Source organism: Xenopus laevis, chromosome 5S (genome assembly GCF_017654675.1).
Source record: "Xenopus laevis strain J_2021 chromosome 5S, Xenopus_laevis_v10.1, whole genome shotgun sequence".
Classification (NCBI taxonomy): Eukaryota; Metazoa; Chordata; class Amphibia; order Anura; family Pipidae; genus Xenopus; species Xenopus laevis.
Genome location: NC_054380.1, coordinates 37,393,249 through 37,411,221, shown reverse-complemented (window position 1 = coordinate 37,411,221; position 17,973 = coordinate 37,393,249). Strand labels below are relative to the sequence as shown.

General features: G+C 38.0%; 1 protein-coding gene across 6 annotated transcripts in view; it reads right to left on the bottom strand.

Moving 5' to 3' along the window:
* Positions 1 to 11,756, bottom strand: part of birc6.S (baculoviral IAP repeat containing 6 S homeolog) — a 166,355-nt gene extending 154,599 nt beyond the window's left edge. For all 6 annotated transcript variants that reach the window (XM_018265204.2, XM_018265206.2, XM_018265207.2 and 3 more), the window contains exons 1-4: positions 11,272 to 11,756; positions 4,595 to 4,776; positions 2,061 to 2,198; positions 661 to 854 (exon numbers count right to left, since the gene is read on the bottom strand). In XM_018265204.2, the coding sequence (XP_018120693.1) occupies positions 661 to 854; positions 2,061 to 2,198; positions 4,595 to 4,776; positions 11,272 to 11,455 (698 nt within the window). In that variant the 5' untranslated portion in view covers positions 11,456 to 11,756. The remainder of the gene's footprint in view (positions 1 to 660; positions 855 to 2,060; positions 2,199 to 4,594; positions 4,777 to 11,271) is intronic.
* Between the last annotated feature and the right edge of the window lie 6,217 nt (positions 11,757 to 17,973).

Genomic DNA, 17,973 nt, shown 5'->3' with positions numbered 1-17,973 from the left:
TGAAGGAGTAGAATAAAAAAAACTTCGAATTTTGAATGTTTTTTTTGGCTACTTCGACTACGACTTCGAATCGAACGATTCGAACTAAAAATCGGTCGAATATTCGGCCATTAGATAGTCGAAGTACTGTCTCTCTAAGAAAAACTTCGACCCCCTACTTCACCACCTAAAATCTACCTATGAGCTGCATTCAAACGTAGAGAGTGTTGTGGAACAATGCAAGCATGAAAAAAGTCCCTGGGGATGCCAAATATGGGCTGTAATTGGCTTTTTTGATCACCCCTATGTTGACTTGCAGCCTACAGGAGGCTCTGTTTTGCAGTACACATGGTTTTTTTGTAACCAGAACTTTCCTCCAAATCCAGAATTCAAAAATAAGCACCTTTTTTGAGGCCACTGAGAGCAACATCCAAGGTCTTGCGAGCAACATGTTGCTCATGAAAAACTGGTGTGGATCACTGCTCTCATATTTTAATATGAACTACACTCCTTTAAATTCAAAACAAAACAGTGATAAAATGTGAAAAATTAAGAAGATGAATGCAAATTGTCATTACATGGCTGGTTGCAACACATTACAAGTAATTATTATGGTGACATTCCCCTTTAAATAAGCCTCAGTTTTCAAATTTAATATACACATTCATAAATGCCACATACCGATCTACAGAACGACCAGGACCAACTCCTAGCTCTGCTCTAGCACTCGGTAATAGATAAGATAGCCTATCCATCACAGAAGAGGCTACCGGCAGTGCAGCGATGTTTTTATTGATCTTCTTTAGCTCATTCACAATCGCGCCCATCAGAGACTTTAATACATGGTGAGGAAGATGAAATGTCACAGTTGCCCACTACAATATAAAAAAAATGTATTTCATTAAAAGCAAAAATATATCTAATTTTTAAAATATTTCCTCTTTGTTAATCCACTTTCCAGCATGAACTTTTAAAGGAACAGTTCATTGTAAAAATAAAAACTGGGTTAATAGATAGGCTGTGCAAAATAAACAATGTTTCTAATATAGTTAGTTAGCCAAAAATGTAATGTATAAAGGCTGGAGTGACTGAATGTCAAGCATAATAGCCAGAACACTACTTCCTGCTTTTCAGCTCTATAAGTTATAGTTAGTCAGCGACTTGAAGGGGGGCCACATGGTACATTTCTGTTCAGTGAGTTTGTAATTGATCCTCAGCATTCAGCTCAGATTCAAAAGCAACAGATATGACCCATGCGCCCCCCCCCCTGAAGTGTCTGATTGGTTACTACCTGGTAACCAGGGTAAACCAAGAGAGCTGAAATGCAGGAAGTAGTGTTCTGGTGTTCTGGCTGTAATGTTAGACACCCAGTCACTCCAGCCTTTATACATTACATTTTTGGCTAACTAACTATATTAGAAACATTTTTTATTTTGCAAAGCCTATCTATTTACCCAGTTTTTATTTTTACACTGAAGAATTCCTTTAAATCCTATTTGATTGCCATGGTTACTGACTCTGGCTACAGAACACAAAAGAACACAAAGGCAACATAGTCAGTCTTCTGCCTGTCAAAGCATTGCCTGATTACTAGGACAAATTAAATTAGATTATTTAAAGAAGAGTAAATAATTAAAGACCTGAAAATAAAACAAAGACCAAAATGCCATACTATGTCTAATGTAAGACAAAGTGGTTTTCCTTGCCAGCAGGCAAATTGCTCATGTTTTCAGGCCAAAAAAAGGAAGGTTGCATTTCTGTCACTGCAGTCTTACACACAGCAGTAAGGATCCGAATGAGTTTGTTGCACAAAATGCAAGGTACTGTGGAAATTGAGTCTTGACTGTGGGACAGCAGACAACCGGAGAAGGAAACAGTTGAACTGGAGGAGCCAGACAGCACTTTTAATGAATGTAAATTGAAATAATAGCTTTGAATTACATCTTCTTCCATTGAAAAAATAAAAAATGCTTTTTTTATTCTCTGGGTGGACATCCTGATTTGATACCTAGGGGTTGGGCAAGGAAATATATTAGAAAACTTGCATTTGTCTACAAAATAAAATAACTGGATATACTCACCTTAGCAACTTTGTGATTTCCTGCAGTCTCATGTGAGGTATTTTTAAAGCCATCTTTCAGCTGCATAATAAACAGATCATAGCCTTCGGCACTAGAAATATCTATCTTCTTTAGGCAAGCGGACAACAGCTGTTGTGCCTAAAGTATAAATAATGTATAGCTTGTTTTATCTCTGCATGTGGAATAAAATCAAATAACATTACTTTTAAGCATACACTTTAAAGGAACAGTTCAGTGCAAGAATTAAACAGGACAGAAAGATAGATTGTTCAAAATAAAAAAAACAGATAACCAAAAATGTAATCTATAAAGGCTGGAGAAACAGATGACCAACATAATGGACAGAAAGCCACCTCCTTCTATGCAGCTCTCTAACCTTTTAATTAGTAGTTAGTAACTTTAAAGGAATTGTTCAGTATAAAAAAAAACTGAGTAAATAAATAGGCTGTGCAAAATAAAAAACATTTTCAATATAGTTAGTTAGCCAAAAATGCAGTCTATAAAGGCTGGAGTGACTGGATGTGTAACATGATAGCCATAAAACTACTTACTGCTTTGCAGCTCTCTTGGTTTCCACCAATTGGTTACCAGGCAGTTACCAATCAGTGACTTGAGGGGGGACACATGGGTCATATCTGTTGCTTTTGAATCTGAGCTGCATGCTAATGATTAATTGCAAACTCACTGAACAGTTATGTCCCCATGTGGCCCTCCTTACAGTCGCTGAGATAGAGAACTGAAAAGCAGGAAGTTGTGTTCTGTTCGACATCCAGTCACTCCAGCCTTTATACATTACATTTTTGGCTAACTAACTATATTAGTTAGCCATTCCAGCCTTTATATATTTAATTTTTTACCATCTATGGTATAAAATGTTTCATTTGTTTTATTTAGAAACACTTTCTTTTGCGCAGCCAATCTATCCCAGTGTTTATTTTTACACATAACTGTACCTTTAAGAGGCTCTGCACAGAACATAACCGTTCAGTTAGTTTGCTTTTGACCCTGGCCATTATCATATACATCTGTTCTTTCCAGCCTAAATTTTTCACCATCTATGGTAAAACATTTTTATTTTGCACAATCTATTCACCCAGTTGTATTTTTACACTGAACAGCTCCTTTATAATATGCACTTTTGGCAACCTCATCTTAACCTGATTTGGGTATGAATGTGCTGGGTCAAATCGGGATGATCTGATTTTTCTGCCTCTGGTCCAATGAATGGAGGCCTACAGAGACCTTTCAGGGGAGGACCTCATCAGTGCTCAAATGTGTGCCTTGCCCTGTGTGATTATCAAACCTGACCAATAAATACCTGCCAGATATTGGATATCCTTTGGAAGGATACCATATACATGCCAATAAGCTGCATATTGGAGAAACATTAAGCAACTTTAAAGGAGAACTAAACCCTAAAAATGAATATGGCTGAAAATGCCATATTTTATATACTGAACTTATTGCACCAGAGTAAAGTTTCAGCTTCTCAATATCAGCAATGATCCAGGACTTCAAACTTGTCACAGAGGTCTGCGACACTCACCTGCTCAGTGGGCTCTGAGAAGCTAAGCTTAGGGGTTGTTATAAATTATCAGGCAGAAAATTAGGTTTGTCTGTAATAGAAGCTGATGTGACAGGGCTGATTACTACATTCTGATGCTAGTTGAACTGGTTACTGAGCTGCCATGTATTAATTATTTGTGTAAATAATGAATTAGCTTATATTGTGACATTTATATTCTACGTGTACTGTATATTGTGAGTGGGTCCTTCAACTCAGTAAGTGACAGCAGCACAGAGCATGTGCAGTGAATCGGCAGAAAAGAAGATGGGGAGCTACTGGGGCATCTTTGGAGGCACAGACCTGTGGTTGCCTTGGGCTGGTACAGAAGCACAAAACAATGTACAACATTACTAGTCTACTTCTTTAGTTAAGCTTTAGTTCTGTGCATGGCCAGTTTAAAGAGTACCAATCACATAAAAACTGTGCCTGTGAGGTCATGTCAACTAATTGCACAACACACACACTCACAAATGTGCATAATAAATGAGATGATGAACTCACTGATTATACATGTGTGTGTCTCAACATAGATGCCCACAAAGGGAGCTCTAGCTTTTATTGCCAGGGCAGAGAGCTTGCTTGGGGTTTTTCTTACAAAAAATACTCGGTTAGCCCAGCACCATTCTTGAGGTTACAAAAACATGTAACCATCAAAAAATATATATTTTCTTTCCCTCCAACATAGACTTGCTTGTTTAGTTACCAATCCATGAACGATGAAATTCTCAAACAATTCTTTTTTTTTTTTTTACTTTCACTTTTCTCAGTAATATTGTTTGAGAATGTCATGGTCTAAAAGGCATAATGGACATATGCAGCAAAAATTGTCATCTTCACAAAATTAACCAGGTGGACCCTAGATTAAGAAAAGACTGCCGAGAAAGCTTTTATCCTAAATACATAGGTGCATCCTATCTATACCCAGCAGTTGCCTTTGCATAGCTACAGTATCTGATAGATTCCTCACCTCCGTAACAGGCAATTCAAGCTGTATCACATCATCGGGTTTGGAAACTGGGGTTTGAAGTGCTGTGTCAAGCAATAAAATTCCATTAAGATCTTTTCGACAGCCCACTGCATAATCATCTACAAAAATAACTTTATCCACAGTTGGGAAATACTGGCATCTCACTCGTCCACCTGGTTTCACTGTAGAAGAAAAATAAAATTAGAAAACTTGAATAGCATAAATGAAGAATTAACCACAGTAAAATTTTAGTTTAGAAAAATGATCCACTTGTTAGACCAGTAGCTCCCACACTGGGCAGACCCAACCTGAAGGCACTCAAAGCACAGAATATGAGGTGCATGAATAGGAGTTGGAGTATTCCTACAATAACAGTAATGGCAGCTATTTATTCATATATCTGTAAACTTGTTTTGTGCAACGGGAGACCCACAATACAGGGGCCTAACCCTATAATCTATGACAAGCTATCATTAAAACTACGATAGCAATGGTTTTCCCTGTCATGTTTTAGGCACAATTCTGTTGGAAATGTTGAGGATGTTAGCCATTTAAAGGGGTTGTTCACGTTCACACAACTAGTTGTTTTCAGATAGATCAACAGAAATAACTTTTTTCAATGACTTTCCATTTTGTATGTGAGACCATTTTTCTAATATTGAAGTGTAAACTGTTTTTTCACCCTGGGAGGGGGGTCGCCGACCCTGTAAATTGTTCTAAATTGATACATTTAGTTGATACATTTCTTATCTTTGTCCCTGCTGAGCAGAATCTCTGGGTTTCATTACAGGCAACTATTAGAATTGGTACAATAGTCGCTAATACTCAAGAGATGCTGCTGAGAAATGTATCAACTAAATGTTGCAAAATTGTTACAGTTCAGAGTCTGCACCTGAATTACTGAGCTGTTAGACTGAAACACCAGAGACAGGAACATTCAACTTTAAACTTAGATTTTGGAAAAAAAAATAATGTAAAGTAATTTAAAAAAAGCCTTCATTTCCGGGGAACACTCTAAAAACAACTGATTTGAAAGTGAACAACCCCTTGATGTGATTCCCAAATAATAAAGACAGAAGCAAAATAAGGTGTATGATATCTGAATTATAAATACACCTTCAAGGGAGTTCAATGTGTGATAGCTATGGAGAGCCAACATTTATCAGAGAAGTCTAATTTTAAACAGAGAAATGAAGCATATCAGCTTCTTAAATTTTAATAAAAAAAGATAAGATAAATCACTGCTATTTCATTCCTTTGAATACAAGCTATCCGCAAAATATGTGCCTATGATCTACCTATAGAATGTGACCACTTTAACACATTCACTTGTAAAATAAATTGAATTTTTTGTTTCTTTCACCACCGACCCTTACTATTCACTTTATTGTTAGCATGGCAGACTTTTGATTTAAGCATCCCCTTCATACAAAACGAAATGTGCCATCACAAGAACACAGACCAGAACATACAAAGCCCACAGACTCAAAGTGATAACCATATCCAATACTTTTAATGCATGATCAACAGTTCAATTGTGTCAACATTTTGTATGGGCTCATTTAGAGAGCAGACTTTGAAAAATAAGAATAAGTGACAGCGAGGAAAATGTAAATTGTATTAGCATACCTATATACATTATTGCTCCTATTTTGCATTTGAAAATAACATTTAACATAAGCAGAGAGATCAAGGAGTCATACCTAGCGACATAGGAATTCGTGTTTAGATATTAATTTTAGTAATATCAGGCCATATAAAAACAACTAGTCCCAATTCTGTTTATTTTGGAGTGATATTTATCTTAACCTTTGTATTTCCAAAATTAGTCCCCTCCCGTTACTCAAAATGCAAAAGCACTACATCCGCTGAGTTTTGTTTATATAATGCCCCATCTACTGTTTGTGCACCCAATGCTCGCTAGCACCCAGTGTGGTCTCACCATTCCATGTAACAGTCCTTACGAGTACTAGAAAAGCAAGATCACACTTTAAACAAGTGAAAGCTTTAAGCAAGTAAAATCAGTCAGGTTTGATGACACCATTTACACATATAGTACAGAATAATGTTTTCACAGCTTACAGTTTACACTTTTCTTTTAAACAGAAAATCAAGAAATAAAACTGCAGCTCACTACTAACCCTAACTAGCTAACTATTTAGTACAAAACTGTACAGTATATAAAATTGTATATACTTGAAAATATATTTCGACCATTGCCCAATTCTTTCATTTTACTTAACCAATTCATCACTAAAACACTTTTACCACAGAGCACTGAATTAAAAATTCCTTTTTTATGGTTCGGAAAAAAAAATCTATATATAAAAAAAATTATATACGATGCTGGTGTAGGTTTTTAATGCCTACACTTAATATTCTGTAGTAGCACTTTCTGTAGATTTAAATATTTTGTGGTAAGACAAAGTACAGATGCTTGGAGGGATTTTGGCCCATTACTCATATTTGCTTCAGGTTGTTAAGTTTGGTAGATAGACACTTGCACACATCAATTTTCAAACGATGCACAGATTTTTATATGGAGTCACATCAAGGCTTTGACACAGCAACCTATTGCATAACATTTACAATGTCTCTAGTGTTACTTTGGCTTGGGTTGCAATCATTGTCTTCTGAAAAGATGACGTTTCACTGCTGATTCAGACTGAAACAGGTTCTCTTAAAAAGCAGCTCCAAATTATGATGCTACCTCCTTAATAATCTTTATGAATGTTATAATTTCAGTTTGGGATTTGGGGTAAATTCCAGCGCTCAACAGAAAAAAAATCACTGACCTTTGAGCCCAAGCGCAGAAAAATCGAGACCATGGGAGAGGCCAACAAAGCCAACATATCTTAGGTTGCTTATTGACACATAAATGGTATTTGACTGCATTTTACAGATCAAATTGGGTAATGGAAGACTCTTAGTAATGTATTTTCTGCAACCATTCTTTTTTTAAAACTGTGCCTACACTTTACCAAAGTTCATTATCATTCAAATGATTTAGTTTCTTGACAATTCAATCTTGATATGAGTCATGTGAACATAGTAGAATAACAGTTTTGCAATTTTGTAGAAACACAAAATATGAAACTCTCATTATCTGACTTTCCATCAGCTTCCTTAAGAGTAAATAATCACTCTCATATCTCAATATGTATTAAATAAATGGATATTTTATTTTTACTTGTTACTGTACAATCCCTAAAATAAATTATTAAATGTAGGTGTCAAGCCTTACAATTCAAAAAGTTCCATGACAATGTCTGAAGAGTATATACATACTTAATACACTAGGTGCACCTGCAAATGATTATACCCAAACATTTATTTGGTCCAGGACATATGTCCTTGCCTAAATGAATAATCCTTGAAAAAATAGCAAAGATGTGAATGTGGGTGCTGTTTATTGACACCCATATGGCTCATTAGTACCCCCACGCAACACTAACTTAAGGATGATTTTCAAGGGCTTTTATTCAGCTGTATATTGTACCATTCTGATAACTGCCTAATTTTGCAGAGAAATGCTGAACAGGTATGGTTTGTACCTATGGTTTACCATGCATGAAAATGCTCTGCTTTTAATGCTCAATTGTAATACTAGTTTATCTAATTGTTTTGCAAAAAGGGTCTGTGCAAAAGCTGCAACGTATCGCCTATATCCACCTCTATATACCATAATGACAAACAGGAGAATGGTATGATTTAATCAACCATACAAAACCTGCTGTGGCCTTTAGCAGTTCTTCAAAGGAATCTAGATTCTAAGGTCAGGGGATTAAGGTTAAAACTCATAGCTACATATATTTATTCTCATTAACATATACAATTAGCAATAGATCCTGCACACTACCATAGGTATAAAACTTTAGTAAATGCATAAGGATTCATCACATTTGTTTTAATAATGAGACCCATGTACAAACCTTTTATGAGATTAGTATTTCTCACACATACAGAAATCCATCCAATCACTCCAGCCTTCATAGATTACATATTATTAAAACTTTATTAGAAATATTGTTTTTATTTTGCACAGCCTATTTATTAACCCAGTTTTTATTTTTACACTGAACAATTTTTTTTAAAAGTTTAACGTTCCTGTCTCTAGCGTTTCAGTCGGGCAGCTCAGCGATCCAGGAGCAAATTCTGAACTGTTACAATTGAATACATTTAGTGGCTACATGAGTCAATACATTTATCAGCAGTGTCTTTGAAATATTAGCAACAATTGTATCAATTCAAACAGCAGCCTTTAATGAAACGGAGGGATTCTGCTCAGCAGGATCCGATTTCTACTTCTACTGTGCATGCGCCGAATGTCACGAAGTGAAACCGGAAAACTTTGTGACATTCGGCGCATGCACAGTAGAGCCGTACCGGTAAATGTTCCTACTGCACATGCACCAGAAGACACCGGTCAAAGCAGGAAGAAGACGCGGGTGGGAGAAGATGGCGACTGTGAACTCCGTGGACAGGACCTGCGCAGAGAGTTGAGTAACAAGTTAGGGGCATTTGCCCAGGGGGACAGGTAGGCCAGGTCGGGGAGGAGGAGGGGTTTTGCGCCCAGGGGGTTTCCTTCTCCTTTAAATAAAGAGTTTAATCTGACCTGTTTCTTGTAAAGTATACTAATAAGTGTTTCATTTGTCCTTACAGATACGAACATATTCTTTGCCTAAGCTACAGGGACAGGTATTTTTAACTTCCTTCCCCTGAGGGTAAAAGTATTTTTTTAAATTCTTGTATATTATTTGTAACCTTTCAATTTCCTCTTAGGTTAGCTGCAACAACTGTAGCAATTGAGTTGTTCATCACTTGGATTTTGATACTGTTTCTATTTTTCAATGGATTATTTCTTATATGGACTTTAAAGTTTAACTATTTGCGAATGGATTTTCTAGAATTGTTTCGATCATGAGCTTGTGTAATATGTTTTCAAGGATCATAGGAATTATTATTTGTGATGTATTAATTTGTAATGTAATGTATTCACATGAATTTGTTTCAAAAATTGAATTTTCACTTATTGGTTTGCCCTTAAATGTACCTTTACACCTGTATCAATTATGCTTGACAAAGGGGCAGAGCCCCGAAACGTTGCACCACGCAGTAAAGGTTTTGCAAGGGCTTGCCCTGCAGACACAAGTCTCGTGTGCCGGTGTGGTTCTTTTCTATACAACCCTAAGCACAAGTCACATGACTGGGGGTAGCTGGGAAACTGACAATATGTCTAGCTCCATGTCAGATTTCAGGATTAAATATAAAAAAAAAAATCTGTTTGCTCTTTTGAGAAATGGATTTCAGTGCAGAATTCTGCTGGAGCAGCTATTAACAGATGCGTTTTGAAAAATAAAAAAAATAAAAACATTTTTTTTCCCATGACATTATCCCTTTAAAGGGATACTGTCATAGGAAAACATGTTTTTTACAAAACGCATCAGTTAATAGTGCTGCTCCAGCAGAATTGTGCACTAAAAATCCATTTCTCAAAAGAGCAAACAGATTTTTTATATTCAGTTTTGAAATCTGACATGGGGCTAGACACATTGTCAGTTTCCCAGCTGCACTAGTCATGTGACTTGTGCCTGCACCTTAGGATGAAACTACTTTCTGGCAGGTTATTTCTTCTCTCAGTGGGTTCTTGGCTTTTACTATTGACTGCTGTTCTTAGATCTTTCAGGGAGCTGTTATCTTGTTTTAGAGAGCTGTTGACTAGATACCTTCCCATTGTTCTGTTGTAGGCTGCTGGGGGGGGAGGGGTGATATCACTCCAACTTGCAGTACAGCAGTAAAGAGTGACTGAAGTTTATCAGAACACAAGTCACAACAGCACTCAATAGTAAAAGTGAGAAGAAGAAATAGCCTAACGAAGAAAAATTCACTGGCACTCAAGTAGTACTTGCAGGGTGAAACCCTTGCTTTAAATTTATTCAATGCGGCATGCAACGTTTCGGGGACAACCCCTTTATCAAGCCAATAAAGGGGTTGTCCCCGAAACGTTGCATGCCGCATTGAATAAATTTAAAGCAAGGGTTTCACCCTGCAAGTACTACTTGAGTGCCAGTGAATTTTTCTTCGTTTGGAATTTTGAGGGGATGGCTGATCCCCTATTTCGCTGGGCACCAGGTACTCTAGTTTCAGGAGGGCCAGGGTGTGCGCTTGTAATTTGGAGAAGAAGAAATAGCCTGCCAGAAAGTAGTTTCATCCTAAGGTGCAGGCACAAGTCACATGAATGCTGCAGCTACGAAACTGACAATATGTCTAGCCCCATGTCAGATTTCAAAATTGAATATAAAAAAATCTGTTTGCTCTTTTGAGAAATGGATTTCAGTGCAGAATTCTGCTGGAGCAGCACTAATAACTGGTGCGTTTTGAAAAAACATATTTTCCCATGACAGTATTAGAAAAACGATCACGAAGAAAAAATAGAAAGTAACTGAAACCCCTGTACTCCCAAAGGGGTAAAGAAGATGCTGGTGATCGTGGGTAAATAGACTGTGGGTGCAACACTATTCAGCCCTGGTGCCAGTGATCATTGATAATATATACGTGTCTGTAGCACAACTGTCATACAGCAGAAGCTTCAACTCTGCACAGAGGAAAGGCCGGCTGTCAGCAAAGGCTGCAGAGGAGACGCAGGCTGAGAGGTTATGACAAGAACTGGAACTCACCGTGCACAGCTGACGACTGCAAAATGGCCCCTGACGTGCCGTCTATGACTTTAATGCTGCCCCGGTTAGTGACAGCCAGGATCGCGTTAAGCGACGGGTGATAGGACAAGCTGCTCACACCGTGCTCGTCGCAGCGCAAACAGCCGTCTTTAAGGACCAGCCACTCCGAGGCCCCCGTCGCCATCTTCGGCTGCTGGTCCCCTCTCAGTGAGGGACACCGAGGAGGGGAGGCCGGGCTGGTAAATAAGGAAGAGAAATGCTGCGTACGGTGGTTCCGAGGAAGATTTGAAGAGCCAGAAACCAGGTGTAGGTAGTACAAGATGATGAGCGGGACCCGCAGCTAGCCACTGCGTCTGCTGACAGGAAAACAGCGCCAGCACCAGTTCCACTACCGCTAAACACCATCCGGGGTAGCGGCCAGGAAGCCGCACGGACGGAGGAGGAGGCGGCGCCGGAACTGACGGGAACTGCGGGCACGTGACGTTAGTTCTTGCTTGTGCGTATTTGCGAATAGGAAGGCAAGGAAGGCTCACTTTTTTTTTTGTTCAGAAAATAACTTTATTGGAAAAAAAAACCTCTATTAACCGACAACAATATGCAAACTGTAAAACATATTTTAGCCTATAGTTTTAAACAACTTTTCACTACACTTGAACATTGGCATAGTAATTCTAAACTATTTTTTTAATATAACCTGTTTGGGTTGAAAGAATTGTCTGCTTTCAGACACCAAATATGGCAGCACCAGTAGAAAAAGTACCTCATAATAATGTGTATCCAATAAGCAAAACACATCAAGTTTGTAGGAGGGTCTTCCATTGTTAAAGGGGAAGTGGCCTGGGGCCCGTTGGATGACTAACACAGGCTTACACACTAGTACTAGCAGGGCCGCCATCAGGGGGGGCCCGGGCATGAAGGGGGGCCTGGCAGTGCTGCAGTATTGAAAGAGCCGGGGCCCCCTTGCGAGCGCGAAGCCTGCGGCCATTTCCGAAAAAGACCCGAAGCCACGGAAATAGCCGTAGCCAAACTCCTGAAGCAACAAAAATAGCCAAAGTCCCGAAGCGGCAAAAAGACCCGAAGTCATGAAAACAGCCGAAATTGAAGTCCTGAAGCGACGAAAAGACCCAAAGTCATGAAAGGAGGCGAAGTTGACGTCCTGAAGCCATGAGTTCAATTCTACTGAACACCAATTTGTGTGGTTTTTTTTTAATCCCCTGGCCACCAATGTATTATTTTAATATTCTATAGGCCCTTGCCTCCAATGTTTTTATAAAAAAAATTGTAAGGGGGGCCCTGGCACCAATGTCTTTTTTAAAAAATATTTTTTGGGGCCCAAATTAACTTGTAAGGGGGGCCCTGGCACCAATGTTTTTTTTTTTTTTTAACCATCAATAGCTTTTTATAACGTGTGTGGGGGGTTTACTTTTTTAGCGGTGACGTCTGTGTGGTCTTTTAACTGTGATGTGGAGTGGGCTGGATCTGGGGTGGGGCTTGGGCACCAGTGTGGGCGGGGCCTGAACATTTTGTTGTACTGGGCCCCGTGATTTCTTATGGCGGCCCTGAGTACTAGGATTGTGATGTGGACAGTATTTTACCGGCCTGGCCGGTAAAAATGATGGTTGATCCCAATGTTATTAATAGGGAAAAAATATTTAGGAAGGCCGGTATTTTTTTCAGGAAAAGTTGGCAACCCTAAGTAGTCCTCATCACACAAACCACGGCTTTATTTCTCTGACCATCAGAGGCTTTCCATTCAGGCCCACATTACAAATATTAACATTCTTTCCTTTCACACATAGAACCAGTTTTCCTTGGGTAGGCACACCTTCTATTACTTTTTCTTAGGACTTTGTATCCCACCTAACCGCTTGGTGGTCCGGTATATACTTTACCTGTATCCCTCCACTCTCCAATAGTGGTCCGATACCTTTAGGGTGATAATCCTCCACTCTTCCAGGTTAGGCCGTTGTTATCGAAATCCTGGCCTGAAGCCTTGGTGTCCTTCCTACCTAGTCCTAAACTTTCACTGTTTCCCTAACTTACGGAGTGCCTATAGGAAACTAACTCCACTTTCTCCTTGATGGGGCCACAACTGCCCTTACTAAATACCCTCACTGCCTCGTGCACCTAGTGCTTGCACTCTTTAAATCTTTCCTGTTCTAACAATTCCTAAGCTAAGCCTTCGGGTCTTCACTTACACTACCTGGTGATGTCCCTTAAAATTTTGCTTATATACTTCAAGCATCTCTTCATAATGTACCCAGCTGTGGCCCATGGGGATATGAGACTCCAACCTATTGGTGCTCTAGCTGACTGGGAGAGAGGCGCGAGACTCCTGCAGTATGAGTTGACACTACCTACCAGTGTGTGTGAAATAGGGTGGCTCTTTCGAAGCAATGTTCTAGTATACAGTATGTTAAATGGGTTGGTCACTTTGGCAATGCTGAGCAGAACCCTTGAGTTTAAGGCTAAAGCTGGCAGCATCAGTTGAAAAGTACCTCATAATGTGTTATACTGTGCAATAAGTAAACACAGCAAGTTTTGTTATATACGTTAAAGGGGTTGATCACTTTGGCCCTGCTGAGCAGAACCCTTGAGTTTAAGGCTGTTAGAATGGATACAATAGTTGCTGACGTTCATGCATTATACAGCAGAGTTGCTTGATTACCTTATGAGAAGTACAAAGCCATCTAGAGTGTAACCTACAACTAACTATGCAATTTTAACATTATTCCCTAGGGTGCACACAGTTTATCAGATTAGATGATACATATCCATAATCATCGATTAATGGTTAATTGACAGAACTGATCATATGCCATTTAATAACATAAACTTGGCTAGCTGAACATTGTGAGCTATTAATTGCAGCTTAAATTAATAAATGCAATCTAATAGACTGAGTAGTAATTGTCTGAGTGGAATGTAGAACTTGAATGACTGAGATCCCTAAATGTTTTGTGAGATCACAGATAATCAGTTTGTTTTTATACTAAGTTGCAAAATATGCACAAATCTCTCACATATACCTTATCTTGACAAATTTTATTTACAGCCAGATAGCAACAGTAGCTGATTAACAAGAAAGCACTACCTACAACTACTTCTGTCTGGCCAAATGTGCAATTTGTATACAGCAATAATTACCAAAACAACAGTACCATGGTTGCCATAAAGCTGCAAAATAATTACAAAATAATATACAGGCATATAAGGTCAACAAACGCTATATTTAATGTAATGTAGGCCAGTGAAAATAAGTAAAAAGTTACTTCTTTGCAAGTCTATGAGATTTAATGCTCAATATATGCTTTCCAAAAAAACAAAAAGCACTCAAATCTTCCCTTAATCACCAGAGCAGCAGACAGTTCCCATAACACCAGTCCCCAAGCAGCCTTACCTATTATTTCTGCCCAACATGCCAACAGCCTCTCTTTTTACAATGTCTCATGCATGCAATGTGTCCTAAATATGGGACTTCAAATGAGAATTGGCAACCAGAGAATTTACAGTGTCACATGGTAGTGGTTTGCTTTCCTCTGTCAAGCTCTCTGCTTTGTTTACATGCAAGTTACTTAAGTTATGTACGTTTTTATGTAAATTTATATGTAAATTAGGTAGCTTATGTAGATTTATGATACCCAGCTGGGCTCCCCATGGTTCAAAATTTGACTGGACTTCTGACAACAGTCACCCGCTGTACTCCTTGGAAGTAACACATTCATCTTCTTTAAAAGTGTTTACTTCAAGGACAGAAGCATGCATGTCATGCAACTTCTATTCTAGCCAAGACAATCTTTTAAACATGTTATTAATGGACAGGAGTAGAGGTAAGGCCATGCTTGAACATTTCAACCACACCGTACGATAGGCACACACTCAGCGGGGCTCCAGGCAGCGGTAAAATCCAAAATACTTTATTTACACAAACATGTAGTGTCCTAACGCATTTCGTGTATCTCCACACGTAATCATAGGCAACAATTCACAATTAACAACACTTGGGTTAAAAAGCAGTGGAAAACTACCTCATCACTGACTTGTTTCCTTTTTTTAAAAAAACGCTTAACTGTTTATGCACTTTTCTAATCTGTGTAAATCATCTACTATAGATCTTATTTCAATAAAATGAACTTTTATATTTCCCAACATTTATAGTTATTCTGTATCTTTATTTCTGACAAAAAAAATTATTTTCTCTAAAGTAATGTATACATTCATTCGTAACTTTGTATAATTTTTATGTCAATTAATACTTCTTAAAACAATACATGAATAGATAAGGTAAGAGGTATTGGATGTTATAATATTTACAAATGCAATTTGCTGTCTTTAGTTTCTTATAAATATATTTCCTATAATAAGCATTTTTCATTGGATACAGTCCCCAGCTCTCCCTATCTATTTTAACAGTTTTTATTTTATGTTTCTTATTCTCTATTGATTTATCTAATTAGGTAGTTATTCGATATAAGAGGTACATTTCAGGTAATTATTGGTGGGTAGTTATTGATGAACTTTATACATGGCAACTAACATCCCACCTCACGTTAAGACCATTAGGTTCCAGTGTGTCTAGGATGAAAATCCACTTAACCTCCAATTGCAAAAGTTTTTTAACTTTATTCCCTCTTCTACTCCAATTTTTTTACTTTATGTATTCCCTGAATTTTTAGGCATGTCACATCTCCTTGGTTACATTGTGAGAAATGTCTGGAGACCGTGGTGGCATCACTCTTTGCTCCTATTTGATTTAGATGTTCTTGCATCCTATTTTTTAAAGGGTGAGTTGTACAACCTACACATTGGCAATGCGTACACGTCAACAGGTATACCACATAACTTGTGTTGCAGTTAATGAAACTGTCGATGTTGAACTCTTGTAGGGTCCTGCTACTTCTAAATGTTTTTGATTTGTATACCTGTGACGCACCGCGATGCCCCACACCCATAGGTGCCTGTGTTCTCCAACCAGTTTACCCTTCTCCCTTTTTTTTTGTTTCTAAATTCACTTGGGGATAGAATTTGCCCCAAAGAGGGTGCTTTCCGGCTTACAAACTTACAACTGTCAATGAGCACTTCTCTTATTTTTGAATCATTATATAGCATTGGTATGTGTTTGTTCACTATCTGTTTAATCTGCCCAAATTGCCTGCTAAAAGAGGTAAAGAACAGTGGTTTATCCAGTTTTTTGGCTTTTTTTCTTGTCCCTTAATAGCTCACTCCTATTTTTCTGTAAAGCTATTTCAAAAGCTTTTTATACCTCCTGCATGCGATAGCCTCTAGCCAGGAACTGATCTCTCAGATCGCAGGACGTCTCTAAATAATTCTCTTCTGTACTACAGTTTTGCCTTAACTAGCAGAACTGCCCTATTGGTATTGGTTTTTACAATATATTGTAGTATTAACACCCAAATTTTCGCTCGATAATTCTAATTCCAAAAAATTTATACTTTTTGTGTCAAAAGTGCCCATCAAATGTAAATTTAAATTATTTTTATTTAAAGTGTCCAAAAAATCCATGCTTGAACATTTGCCTCAAAAACAAGAGACAGAGTTAATAAATGAACATCGATTGCTGTTCTATCCTTTTAAGACAGATGGGGAAGATCACACTAGGGATGTATTAGTAAATAACTTATTAATATACACTTTCTATACAAAGTAGAACAGGTTTATTAACCAAAGTACAAAAATGCACTCTATATTGCTATTCACAAATTTAGTTGAATATTCATTTTAACTTTTGCATAGTTTCAATGCTCCCATTCAGCCATGGACACAAGAGAGCATTGTGATCAGTACCTGCCTTGGGAAGCTGTACTGTAAATTCCAGGCTTCCCTTTGTATGTTGCACCTTCACATGCAAATAACATGCACCTAGTAAATCCCATTCTAATTCTGCATTTCATGCCATGTGTCAGTACATCATAAATTCATGCGCATATTCACTAGGAAAATCCAATGCTGTATGCAAGTTTTGCTGTACAGTTATTTGTGGGTACATACTAATATGATGGAATTCAAGTGGAAAAAAAATGCAGTATGTGCCTAATTTCTGTTTATTAGGCCCTCTTTAATAGGATATTTATAGTATAGGTAAATGTTTTATTTTCATATATCCACTGGGGATATGCAGTATATTTCTGGGTCGGGACATGGTTGCCATTTTTTTTTGCACCTAAACTCACACATTTGAGTTATATTTTCGAAAACTCAAATGTCTGTGAGTTAATAATCAAAAAAAACTCAAAAATTCAAATGCAAAAATCTGCCATCTTAGCGCTGGCGAGGTCATGTAGAAGTAAATGGAAATTAACCTAAGCAAAGCTCAACGTTTTTGTGGTTGATCAATGCAAGTTTTGATCAATTCAGAAATTTATTCAGAGTATTTTCAGGACATAAATTCGATCATCGATTCGAGTTTTTTCCTTGTTGTTTTTTATATTTGTGTTTTTGACATTCGGATTTTTCCAAAAATACACAAAGATTTGAATTGCAGGTTTATCTGAGGTAGAAAAACCCTCACACAACTCACAAATTCAGTTCTTGATAATCTGCCCCTAACTGTATATTTATTTCATTATACAAACTCCACACCTTACAGTCTGTAAGGTTACTTGGTGGTCTAGCGGTGACTAGGGGCCAGCGGGGATGCCCCACAGCCCTAGTCCTCTCTCTCCAGAGTCGTGTTCTCATATG